A 13,602-nucleotide genomic window follows, 5' to 3' on the forward strand; every position below is an offset into this window, starting at 1 on the left:
TAAAAACATAAAAAATTCAAATGATAGCGTAAAACTGCATAAACAAATTAAATTTTTCATGTAAGAAAATTTTAGTTAATAAATAGAACTCATAATTTTATAATAAAAATATAAAAACAATATAAAGATACTATTAGGATATTATGCATAATAAAACAATAATATATATATAACACAAATTAATAACTATTAAAAATATTTGTAGTTTTTTTTTATAAAAATTATAAAAGGCTTATCTCTTTATACTTTTGAATTCAAAATCATAATTTTGAAAAAAAATTCCATTGTTAAAATTTTCAGTAAACTGCGAATGAGAAAACCAATCAAATATTACAGTAAAAAAGAATGGACGAAAAGAGGGGGATAAGAAACTTTTATAATATTTATATTTTGATTTAATTAAAAAATAAAAGATAAATAAATAGCACTCAAAATATTATTGATAAATTTAGACCAGTGAAGAATTTTGAACAGTATAACATAAATTTTAAAAAAATAAAAATATTTTTAGAGTAAGAAAATATATATCTATGAATATTAAACTATTAAGCCAATTGACAAGTTAATAAAAAGGAACAAACAAACAATTTATTTGATTACTATATGACTTGTATTCTTTGATTTTTTATAGGTTTTATTATATATCTGCACACGATATTAAATAATAAAATTTATTAAAATAATATATATATTAGATCATAATTTTATAAGATTCGGGTTCTAACATAAAAGCCCTTTTTCGGTTAGTGATCTGAAAATAGCCCGTTGACTGTGAGAACTAATTGGGAAATGAGTTTCAGTACTCATTCGCATTCCTGGCAATAATGTTTGGCTATCATATCTTGATCAAGTGATGACACGGTTAATACAATGACGACAGACGGAAAACGGCACGCTCGCCATTTCTGCAGAAAATATTTTAAGTGGCAGTTGCTTATGGCGTTTAGTCAAAACTCAAAAGTGCCAAAACTTGACAAGCAATCCGTGATGAAAGCGAACTAACCCAATTTGCTATATATGGTTATCTCAGAAGAATATAGTCTATCATTTTCTACTGCTTCAACCTCATGGGGTGAGTGAATTTGCCACATCTCTTGTCAATTTTAGTCCCCTACTATTGTTATAAGTCGTCTCTCACATTTTGCTGCATTCGTTCAGTCGTTACCCTTTTCTTATGTTCTTTGCGATTTCGTTCCAACCGGCGCAGGACTTTAATCAGGAAGATAAATCTGATCATTAAATGCCCAAATAAGCTTATAAGGAATGCTTACATGTTTGTAATCCCATCTTTTATGAATGATCTTTTAGGTCATTGTGTAAAATTCTCTATTAGAAGTTGGAGAGAGATTTAAGTTATATACAGTGACAAAACAACTTTTACACAATCAATACGGTTGACAAAAAAATGAAGGCCGTTATGTAAACTACTTGCTCTATACCTAAACATCACCCTTTGACTTCTCTTGATAGGATATATTTTCAATAATTTATTCACTTGTGGGTTATTACGGGATAAATAAAGTTGGTCATTGTTTGAGAAACGAGAATGCATAATAATATACGTTTGAATTGATAAGAAAGCCAGTTAGTAGAAGGTGGTACTTGAAAAGTAAGGCATGATCATTTTCTTGAATTATGTTAGTAGACGTTGACTTTTATGCTGTCTCGTTACCTTCATAAATTGAAATTTATAGGATGCACCAGTAAATTTGTCCTAAAAGCAGTAGAATAGTGAAAAAGGTTGTATATGCTAATTCCACAAGAAATAGCGCATGTTTTCAGAAGATGATCTATTCCACCAGTTAAAAAGACCGGACATTTTTGTGCTAAGACGTCTAATGTGCATGAATCTTGTGTTAACAGATATGCCTCTATTTATAGAATTTGAAGGAATGCGAAAATCTCTATTGATCCATCCCATATGGGTTTGGCATTCATCTCTTTGATGTGTTTCTTCCCTTTTTTCTCAGTGTTGCTATTTAGCAATGTGCTTTTAGCTACAGTACATACATAGGATCATGGTCCAAAAACAATAAAGCATGTTATAGTTATAGAAGAATAAAAAATACTATTGTAACGTGTTTTACATAAACAAGGATTCTTGGGCTCCTAGTCATGTAGCTGTTGAATTCCACCTCCTTACATTTGAGCAGAGATTACAAGGTGGGGAAATAATGAGGGGATTTGCTCATTGATTTTATTGCAAAAACACACACTAACAATATTGGAATTTGGCTAAACAAATATTGACATAAAAAATAGATATTCACACATCTGTTGCCATTCCTGCTTAAGTTGCGGATGATTTCTGCAGGTTGACGAGGGCTGCAAAAGCTATATATCAGCTATTCGTGCTGTAGAACCTCAAATTGAGACACTATTGGGAATTCCTTTTCCAGTAAGTCCGCTTTCACTGTTGTCACCTGAGGCATTGGGGTATAGCAACATATATGGCACCTTCACTGGTCCGTTGCGATTCATCCATCTGCTGTCATTGTTCCTTTCCACTATTCTGTTCTCCACTTCGACTAATCTGTCATGGAATCTTTGAAATGCCTGTCGCGGTTGAATATCTGAGGTCCACTCTGGAGTATCTCTCTGTCCCAGATATATCTCATCTGAAGAATGTCGTGACAATATTTCAATTAAAGAAACACCTAGCAGAGTTTGGAACTGGGCTGTGATTGTCTTCAGGAAGGCAAGGTCAGGGTTTGACTCAAGCTCAGCATATTCAGGGGTGCCCGGCTCAGGCATGAATCGGCGGCTTACAGTTGGGCGATTAGGGAGGTAACCAGCATAAGGATACTGCCCGAAGTTGACAGCTGCGTGAAGAGCAGAAGCCACCCATATGATAATTGTGCATGCTTCGGCGAGTTCAGCTCGGGTCTGCATCTGAGGCCACCATGGTTCATCTTTCAAGTCACCATGACCTTCATTGCGAACTTCTGTCCACCATGACTGGAGCTCAGTATCATCTCGGATCATGTCGTCTGTTGGGTAATAGAATGAACAGTACTCGTTTACCCAGGCTTCAATTGCTGACCAGATCTCAAGCCCATCTACAGCAAAAGGATAATCCTCTATTAGAAGACTAAGGCCATAGGGCTGGCTTGAGTCTGGCACTGCTACTCCTCTGCGATAAAGAAAGTGGGAGTGTTAGATTCTGGTCAACACTGATACTGAGATAGAGCTTTTAACATCAAGTTTTGGACATACCTCTTAAGCAGATCAGCAGGGAGTCCTTGCTCGGTGAACACCCAGTTCTTATAGACAATAGAAGACATCTCCATGGCATATTTCCCCGGAAAAACTGTCAGCTCAAGTACTCCACCTGCATTAATGAGTATCTGCCGAGCCAAAGCATTAATATACATGGTATCGCGGAAATGAGGTTGTAAAAGCTTGAATACTGGATGAAGTACGCTCAAACGTCTATTTGTAGCAATCACAAATGGCTCTATTACTGCATGAGTATTTAACCTGCAATCCGAGGTGAAGTTAGTAAACTAGACTTTTAAAAATGCTGCCAAAAATTGTCATCCTTCCATCTACTTTGCTAAGAAGCAGCTTACCAATGACTGATGAGCTGATGATAGCCAGAGTCATTTACGGCGGCATAAGCTTTGGCCAGCTGCCAGACAGAGCCTTCAACACCTTCGTCCGCTGGTGTAAATACAAGGCTGGTGGCACCATGTTTATCTCCTTGTGGATGAGATAAGCTCAACTCAATTGCAAGTGGCCTCAATGTTCCATTATCTTGAAGAAAAAGGAGAGTCCGACTGGCATAAGTCTTTGTATTTGTTGTATTAATCCGTCTGAGATAAGGCATCAACGCATCATGATGGTCCAAAATGAATAGCTTATTATACTCAATTGCCTGCAACCACAAGTACAGAAGGCACGTTTTAATCTTTACCATATTCTTAGACAAAAATCCAGTTTTTCCAGGAAATAAAGCAAGCCTTTGTTTAGTTTTTTGCTTGTTTTTCATCGGTATGTTAAAGTACAAGAACAGGTCAGGAATTTACTTCATCTACAGTTAGTTCATCCATGTTTTTCTCTATGTCCTCCCTTGTGATTGAACTTGTCTGATTACCATATACTATAGGATCCAACTTGCTAGCTGGGGGAAACTCCTGAAAAGAATTTAATGGATTAGAAATATGAATGAAAGAAAAGATCATTAAACCAACTAGCGCTTTGAATATTGTTTGATACCTGAAGACGTCGAATGATAACAGGGTTGACTCCAGCTAACATTTCCCGTCCAAACTCTTCATCTGTCCTCCAAGCAGACCTATCCACTGCAGTAATTTTAAACGAAGCTCTATCAGTGTTCACATTGTGACGCAATGTCTTTCACCTCGGGAAGTATCTGCTATCTAAATAGTTGGAAGAGCCCTTAGGTACCTTTGATTACATCAGGCATCGGAAATTTGAGAAATGGTTCACCATCGGAGCGGACTAGTTCTTTGAGCATCTCCCATGGGATGCATTGCCTGAGTTTGTTTAAATGATGGTCAGGCAGCTTAATCCCGCCTTCATAGAGCTTGAGTACGTCTTCAAAGCTATCAAACTCGTTGAAGGTTTTGTCAAATAAAGCAACAATCTCAGGAATGAGGACCTGACCCAGAGATTTAACAGCATATGCAAGGAAATCTGAAAGCTTCACATGAGTGAAACGTTCATCCCGTGGAACATATATGTTCAAACCTAAAGGTGGCAACCGGCTCTCTGAGTTAGGATCTGCCAAGACAAAAGGAACATCAGCTGCTTATTATCCATAGTACTTAATTAGTTTTTAATTCACTTTATTCTATTAAGTTTCTACAACAATGTAAATCATATCATTTTAATGTTACGTCTTTGATTTATTTGTGATCTACCTGTTTTAGTTGGTCGACGGCTTGTCCTGCCTCTACGAGGATATGGGTATTCCTTCGACCCACCGAGCACAGGACGAGCAGATTCTGGCCCCTTATCTGGAAATCCTAGATCATTGTAGAATGCATAATCATACACTCTGTCCCACTCCTTGAGCATGCCTGAACCGCTTCCATGAAGATTAAGAAGCTCCTCTTCCCTGTATGGTCGGAGGGGTTCCGGTGTGTTGCTTGGCAGGTATGTCTGGAAAACCAGCAATTTTGATTTCAGCATATCGTATCATATTTTGAACTTATCAACTCTATACAACTGTTTAGTTATCATTTCTAGAAAAAGTACGAGTATCAGGAAGTCAATATGTAGCTATCCTATCAAGGTTGCCATGGTTGTTCACTTATCCTAATCTAGTTTGAGAAAGAATTTTCATAGCTTTTGTCTATTTAGAACAAGAATGAACTTTTTAGGCTCTCAAAGAGGATCCAAAGAGAATGCCCTAAAAAGTTTTACATGCATAAAAATTCACGAAGCTTCATCAGTATGTGTCTGGTTATTGCTCTAGTTTGCCTCGCCAGCTTACTTTTCTTACTTAACTCACACTAGTATTGTTAATCTAATGTTAGAGATACCTTGTTTGAAAAAAATACTCGGTTGTATTTGTAGCGATGTGCTGGATACACCCATGAATTACACACAAAATGAAGTTGACCATGTCCAGGGACATCTTCTAAAATGACTGTCCTGAGGTAAAACTGGCTGTGGTGATAGTTTTTGATTATGAAAGCTCCAGGAACTCCCATGGACTCATCCCAGTCAAATGTCACATTAAACGTAGCATCTCCCGCTGATATTGAAGTCAAGGTGGACATCCATTTCTCCAAGAATGCTGGTTTTCCCAACTTCCCTTTACATCCATTTCCTACAAATGTCAAACACAGAAGTATGCTTAAAGGTGTCTGTATTAAACTTACAAACTACAATACTTTTTTTCTTTTAGCTACCAAATTGAATATTAACTTGAGTTTAACTCTTTTTTTATCTATTCAAACAGAAGAAAACATCGGAACCAGTGGAAGTTCCCTTTTCTATCCTTTTCATGGATAGGAAATTGTGTTTTGATGAATTTTGATGCTTTGATTATCATACGAAGGGGCTGCATAGAAAGATTCAATTAACAAGAGGAAGAAGATAGAACTTTTTGGGTGGTTTTGCTACTGGTTAAATATTAATTAATTAACTAATTGAAGTTACATATCCCTCTAATTACTTAAGTATTGAGATGAGGTGGTCACACCATTCAATATGGTATCAGAGCATCCTAAGGAAAAGACTCACACATGAGAAATGTGTGTTGTAGGCATAAAGGAATAAATTAAAGTGCACCCTCTCGAGTTGTTTTTTAAAGTTTTAGATGAAGTGGTTACACAGTTCAACAACTACTAAAGTGGAAGGAAATATCAGGAAACAACAGGTCAAGCCCTCCCAGGATCAACTTAACTTGAATCATCAATATTTTTGCTATTTAAAGCACATGAAAAGTCCAAAGCTCTCTCTATATTCTGCTGCTTGGTTTCATAATTGAAAAGGGACACTGAGGTTTGCTTAAAGAATAATTTGTGTTTAGTTATTAATTAGCTTCCATGTTCTTATATCAGAACCATGGCTAAACCTCTCGTTGACAGAAAACTAGAGCACAAGTAAAAGGAGATACCAGGTTCTGCATGGTCAGCACTGATGAGCTGCAAAGAGACACCTTTGCCAAAGACTTCATGAACTCTATCAAGGAAAGAAGCACCAACATCCTTCAAGTCCAAGACATTCTTTTTCATCAATACAACTGTCCCTCTGACCTTCTTCCCATTAGTATGATTATTATCTTCTATTGTAGGGTCATGGTTCTTGCCACAAACCACTTGAAGTAATTTGTCCAGCATCTCTGCAGAACATGGTGGAAAGATCCCCATTGAGCAAAATTAGAAAGCAAGAAACAGAAATTCTCTTTGAGTTAAAATGAAGGGATAAAGATGAGTATTTATAGAAGGAAAGGTATCACCTTACCTCCAATTGGAGCTACTGTAGCAATGGTAGACTTGGCAATATGTATGTTCACAACTTCTTGACCAAGAATCTACTAGTATTCTTCTACGACCAACTTGTACTCTTCTTATACTAATCATACATGAAAATATATATTGGGGGTATAAGAAAGTTTCAATCTTTCATAAAAGAAAAAGTTTAAAGAACTTATTCCATCTTGGCAAATCCCATCTGGCATTTTGATTTAAAATATTATCATGTTGTTCTCATAAATAATATTGGCATACCTTGCATTTACTATAAGCTTACTGCAGCCCATGTATTTTCATTAATTGCTTTCACATCTTCTATATTCTTGGTCTTCTCCTTGTTTCACACATACTGATTCACTCACTGAAAGTGACAATCAGTAGAGAGATGGAATAGGGTTATAAATAAAAGTGAGAACAGTTGTACCATTAGAGATGTTTAAAAGGAATAATGGGCTCACCTTTTTTAATTTTTTTGTGCAAAGCATCTTCCAGGAGGAACACATGTAAAGAAAAGTAAAAGGGCACGGGGGTTCCTCCCCCCTCCTCCCACCCCCACCCCCGTCAAACCACCCCACTACCTCTCTACTCCAATGCCTCAGAAAGGGTCACAACTCACAGGTTAGGTAGTTAAGGAAGTGAACATATCCCTTCTAGTGGGCCCCTTTGTTTGGGATGGTGAGTAGGGGGGTAGGGGGTGGGGTACGTGATAAAGCAGAAATTATACTACTACTAACCACTAGAATGTGAGAACATATGGCTGTCAACATAGGGAATGTTATCTATCCAGGAAATTTCTTACAGATAAAGAAGAAAATGATGTTGACCTTGACCAGAAGAAAAATGGGATTCTTGTTTTACCGGCGAAGTAAAAGAGTTTCCCGCGGAGGAGGACTAAGGAATATTTCTTCAATTGAAGTCAAAAGACAAAATAAAACAAAAACGTACACGTGGTCATGGTTCATTGGAAGATCTGGAATATTCTTTTGGAGTATTAAACTACTGCCATTCAGTTAATTTTCCTTTTATAGGTTGAGGTGGAAAGTCGGAGTGCAAATGGATATTTAAAAACCGACTAAACCGACCCAATCGTATCGTACCGAATTGATTTTTAGATTTTTTAAAATAAAATAGTAGGTTTTTATCTAAATTTATAACCGTACCGATAATTAGGGTATGTTTTTTATTTTATGAAAATAAATCGAAAAAATACCGAACCGTACTGAGTAAATTTAAAATGTGAAAAATATATTTATATAATAAGTTTAAAAATAATAAAACACTGAATTTTTTCTTGGGCCTTGAAATTATGAAATAATTATAAACCAACAAGTAATTAAACTCAAAATCCTAATTCCCAAACATATTATGCTACTCTTATTAAAACTAAATTATTTCCAGCATATTCACTAGCAAGACACAAGGTATTGTAGCGATTATGAGCAGCAAACTACAACGTATTGAATATGTTACATTTCGTATGATTTAGATTTTTCTTTTTGAATATTTAATCTTCTATAGACTTTATTCTTCAGAGCTAGCTTGGTTAATATCTTTCTACTCGTGTAATTTATATTTTTATTGTATTTGATTAGTTTCTTTTACATAGTTGTAGAATAGTTGATAGATCTATACACTAGCCATCTTTCATGTTTTCTTAATTTGTCTTTTAAATTGTAGAAAAGTCTAAAGAGCTTTGCTAAATCCTATAAAAGTACGTATGTTATGGCATTCTACTAATGACTTTTACATGACATTCAAAAAAATTACTGAATATTAACCGAACTGTACTGATACCGAAGAGAAACCGACATGATTGAGACGGTTTCGAAAACTTTAATTTTAATTATACATAATAGAATAACCAAAAAATTAGTATGGTACAAATTTTTATAAAATAACCGACCGAACCGAACCGAACCATTGACACCCCTATTGGAAAGTGTTGAAAGACATCATTAGTTAGGAGTATACTTCATTATGAGGATTGCCTTCATAAGTCGTATTTCCCTTATGTATAGTTTGATAGCTCAAATTCTTTCCAAATTTCATAGGCCATTGTGTATATAAGGTAGAGCTGTTTCTTCTTCAAAGAGATAATTATGAAGAGGCATAAACCTCGCCCTTTCCCCAACGTCCAAATTCTAAATATCTTTGACTAGTTGAGGCAGCTAAACCGAATTATGTTTCCAAATATTTGGACTTCAAGTGGTTTTGTAGGGGAGATTTGGAGTAACAGTAAAGTTATCTTTGTTCAAGCCGTGGAAGCAGTCATTAATGCTTGCATTAGGGTATGCTATCCACGTCATACCCTTAGGGTGCGGCTCTTTCCTCGACCCGTGAATGCGTAATACTTTGTACACTGGGGGGCCTGAGTGATTTTGTTCAACAACATGTGGGCAAGTTGAAGCTTTGATTTTCTTACACTTCCTCTATCCGAAAAATTGCGACTGTAACCGAAAATGGAAGTAACATTAATTCTGTTTACCTTGAAAAATGTGAGTAACAATTAAAGATAATTTGTGGTTTTAAAGACATATGATTTATTCTAATACCAGTAAATGTACAAGTAATATTAAGTTTAAGTAAGAAGAATTAATGAACCAAACCAGTATTGTTAGAGCAATAAGGACCTCGAGCTCAATTTTCTTGGGGACCTCGAGGTGAGCTAAGAGCAATGAAATATGAACAATAAGGTAAAATCAGTAAAGCTAAAGAACAATTGTTGAGCACGGTAAACAAGAAAAGCAGAATAGAATATTCTATTGCAGTGAATAATGTGTGATGATCCTTACAAAATGATTGGGGTCCCCGTTATATATGAGGAGAAAAACCCAATATAGTACACCCCTAATTGTAGCAAAGAATTCTATTGGTACATGTGTACAATAACCTAGTATGGACCTGTACCATTTCGTACAAATCTTATCCTTTAATTTATGCCCTGACCCACATGTCCTTGAGAAATTCCCGCTTTTTCTTGAGTGTTCGAGATTGTATTTCTCTCGATGTAGGTCGTGCCAGGCCTTCGATCAGCTTCTTCGAGGTGTGTGTCCTTTAGTCGGGTCCGACTCCTACTTCGAGTCGCCCGGATTCGAACTCATAGCCTAATTTAAGACATCGAAATCGGGCTCCTTGATTTTGAATGTATACAGATAGTCCCTGTATTTCATAGAATAAGATGATAAGAAACGACTTGAACCTCGATCTTCCCGAGCCTCTCGGGATGACGTCATGCTCTTGACATAGGCGCTTGAAGTGATCGGAAATGTCATGTCAGCATGCTTCCCCAAAAACATCAAATACATTTCAACTTTTGTCGGCCACTTGCACCGTCGGTTCCGTCGTCGACTTTCTATAAATACGGGGGTATTTGGCTGAACAAAAACTACACTTGTTCCTTCTTCATCTACTTTTAGCCTTTTCCCTACTTTATCTCTTCCTCTAATCACCTATTTCTATGGTTCAAGTCTGTTACCACAAGGTCTCATGGCAGCAGCTTTACCAGTTATGCCAAAGCTTCCCTTTTCAAAGTTTTGGCTCGAGACAACAAGAGAAGGGCACCGAATCCTTCCCGTATAAGAAGATATGCGAACTTTACACTACTGCTCATCTCTATTAACTTCAACCTGGTGTGACGCTTCATTCCTTTTACTTTACATGGAATAAGGTGGCACTATTATCTACTAACATTTGAATCCCACACCGGAACAGAGTTCCAAGGATGAACACTCTTGGATTGTTGCTCGTGTATCTTGCAACCCCTTTTGGTTTTTTCCTTTTGCTTGTTCTTTCTTAATATATTATGGCCCAAAATTTCAACGGAATGCTCAATCTCGGCTACTGGGGATATAATTACAATTACCGAGGTCCTTTTGCCAAATGTTTCTAAATATCGGAAATGGTGCCCCCGAGAAGAGGATTTCAGGAGACACTGCTCTCGAGGTTGTGGCCTTAAAATATTAGGATCTTTGGCTTTTATTTTTTGCTTCTCTGTCCCTGTGTAAGTATCCTTCGTGGGTGCCATAGTTATACTTTGTAATCATTTCTGGGAAGTATAAAAGGATCCTTTTGTATCCCTTTCGGCCCATGCTGAATTTTATTCTATCTTTATTCGTAAAAGACTCGATTTTATGATTTTAATGACCCGCCCAAATATCGAGCTTAGGACATAACAAACCCTTAGGTTTTTAATTGATCAATACAATAAACCTCGAGGTTTTTGTTAATCCTCGAGCTGAGCTTAAATGTGAACTCTAAACGTCGGGATTCTCGAGCCCGAGTTAGGTGAGAGCAAGATCTTGAGATGAAGTAAATCCTTAGATTTCCTTGCAGTCCCCGGGTGGGAAACTTATCCACCTCGGGTAGCCCTTAGGCTTTTACAATCGATCGAGCATTTGCTCGATCTTGTAATAAGGATAGCCCTTAGGCCTTTTCACAGTCTTCTAGTGAGTAATTCCTCAAACTCGGATAGCCCTTGGGCTTAGTAATCGAGTGGATACCCTGATCAAACTTGACTTGTAGGTTGCCCTTTATGATTTTTGACGAATTAATCCTTGATGCCATGATCCTGACGCCAATATCGTAACATCAATGGTTGAAGCAACTGAAAAGTTGCTTTTTGTGTGATTCCCAGAATCATTAATTGGAGGCGGCTGACGGTCAGCCTTTTGGCTTCCTCAGCACGCTTAAAAGGCCCCTATAAATAGACAGATTTCACAACCTTACAAACTTTATTCTCATATTGTTCTCATAGTCTCATTAGCCTTTTTCAATTTCCCTTAACTCTCCCTTCTCTCTACTATCAACGCTTTTCATTTTTTTGGAGCTTCCGCATTACGATGGCTAAAAGCTCTAAACCGATTTCCCAGAAAGAAAAAGCTTTTTCGTCTTCTCGATCGACCAAGAGAAAAACGGTAGTGCCTCGTCGTATTGAGGAGTGCATCCCCCCACCGTGTGAAATAACATCCGATTTCAAAATTGAGAAACGTGTATCGACACCAGGCTGATGCGAGCCCATGTATCGATATGTTTGTTTGGCGGCCAAGGCCGAGCTCAGGCAGGTAAAGGAGGATTGCAAGTGGGATAACAAAGAAATAGTGATTCCATCCTCCGGAGAGGACATCACTACGTATAAAGCGGGATACTTGAGCATATATACCTACCCTTTTACATTTGGTCCTGCAATTCCGGCTCAGGGTCCCATAGATCCAGTTATTCTTGACTTTTGCCAATGATACTGAGTGACGCTCGGCCAGATCTACCCCTCCTTCTAGCGAATTGTCTACTTAATCTGGTTCTTTTTGTTAGCCAAATCGTCTGATCAGGATATACAATCCCCGACTTTATCGTGGTGGTTTGATAAAATTGCAACGCTGATCCTTACTCTCTTCTCTAGTATCGATAAGGACAAAGACTGTGGGTGGATGAGCTGGTTTGTCCGAGTCAGAACCTCCGATCTGATTCCTGCTGATTGGATGTCGTTCCCCGAGGAGTGGAACATGAAACGTGAGAATGCAACATGTTTATACCCTGCTTTCTTTTCTTTTCCCCGGCTTTATATTTTTCATTGGTCTAACCCCTTCACGATGATATAGCCGCTGCTTGGTTTCCTGGTGGGGTCTCGGACCTTGAGGGCTGGGTCCGAAAGTTGGCCTCCGCCTCCTCTTACTCGGAGCGTTGCTGGCGAGATCTGGCCAATGGTCGATGGGAGGCCAAAAACCATGGTGAGTTCTCTTGCTTGTTTTCTTGTGCTTCTATTATGGGGGGGGGGTACTTACCTCATGTTTACCTCGAAAATGGTAACAACAATTAGATTTGATTTTGTGGTTCTAAAAATACGTGATTTATTTTTATGCTAGTTGTTAGGCAGTAGATGCTAAGTGTGAGACTAGAAAATAAGATAAGATCTTGAAAATAGAACGCTATGCAAACCGAGTGGTCGAGGATCGGGGCCTCGAGCTGGCCTATACTGGGCCTCGGGGTTAAGCTAATGAGCTCGACTAGAGATGGCCGATGAAGGACTAACAGTTCTAAGAGCTTTAATGAGGGCTCTTTATGATCAATGATGAGTATTAAATGAAGAACAATAAATGAAATACAATAAATGTAAGTAATAAATCTGAGGAAAGACAATAGATAGTGTTTAGAGAGCAGAGAATGTTCTTGTTCTTGTATTGAATATCATGTGTGCAAAAAATAACAAGGGTCCCTTTTATATAGGAGAGAGAATCCCAACACAGTACATATGCATTTATTACAAAGGTATGCAGCGGGTACAACCATTTAATGCCACGGTACGGGCTTGTGCTAGCCCAATAGACTTGGTCAGCTTTAATCACGTGCCTCTTGGAATCTCCCACTCGTTCATCATAGCCGCCGATTTGCTCTACCCTGAGGTCGAACATAGGGAACCCTCAGGATCGAGCCTCGAACTAGGCCTCGGGCCTTCTGCAAATGGGCTATGGGATGTACTAATGATCATAAAATTGGGCTCTCCGATTTTAGTCGTATACAGATAGTCCCCGCATTTCTTAGAGTAAAATGATAAGAAATAATTTTGACATTGAACTCCTCGAGCCTCTCATGATGATATCATGCTTTTGACGTAAGGTTTTTTGATAATTGAAATGTCCAATCGGTTCATCTTTCCAGA

At 37.7% G+C, this 13,602-nt stretch overlaps 1 protein-coding gene across 4 annotated transcripts; it reads right to left on the reverse strand.

Annotated features, from left to right (window-relative positions):
- Positions 1 to 2,019: 2,019 nt before the first annotated feature.
- Positions 2,020 to 7,474, reverse strand: LOC104215707 (probable linoleate 9S-lipoxygenase 5). 4 transcript variants are annotated; one of them, XM_070159297.1, is made up of 12 exons: positions 7,409 to 7,474; positions 7,206 to 7,311; positions 6,940 to 7,050; positions 6,593 to 6,817; positions 5,511 to 5,800; positions 4,887 to 5,127; positions 4,411 to 4,746; positions 4,219 to 4,304; positions 4,029 to 4,136; positions 3,573 to 3,877; positions 3,217 to 3,480; positions 2,020 to 3,133 (listed from the first exon to the last, which is right to left on the reverse strand). In XM_070159297.1, the coding sequence occupies exons 4-12, from the start codon at positions 6,813 to 6,815 to the stop codon at positions 2,365 to 2,367; spliced, it is 2,622 nt and encodes an 873-aa protein (XP_070015398.1). In that variant the 5' UTR covers positions 6,816 to 6,817; positions 6,940 to 7,050; positions 7,206 to 7,311; positions 7,409 to 7,474; the 3' UTR covers positions 2,020 to 2,364. The 4 variants fall into 4 exon arrangements, with proteins under 4 accessions (XP_070015398.1, XP_009763875.1, XP_070015434.1 ...); XM_009765573.2 differs by lacking the exon at positions 7,409 to 7,474 and having other exon boundaries at positions 7,206 to 7,365; XM_070159333.1 differs by lacking the exon at positions 7,409 to 7,474 and having other exon boundaries at positions 6,935 to 7,050; positions 7,206 to 7,365.
- Positions 7,475 to 13,602: the final 6,128 nt, after the last annotated feature.

This window comes from Nicotiana sylvestris, chromosome 1 (assembly GCF_000393655.2).
Source record: "Nicotiana sylvestris chromosome 1, ASM39365v2, whole genome shotgun sequence".
NCBI lineage: Eukaryota > Viridiplantae > Streptophyta > Magnoliopsida > Solanales > Solanaceae > Nicotiana > Nicotiana sylvestris.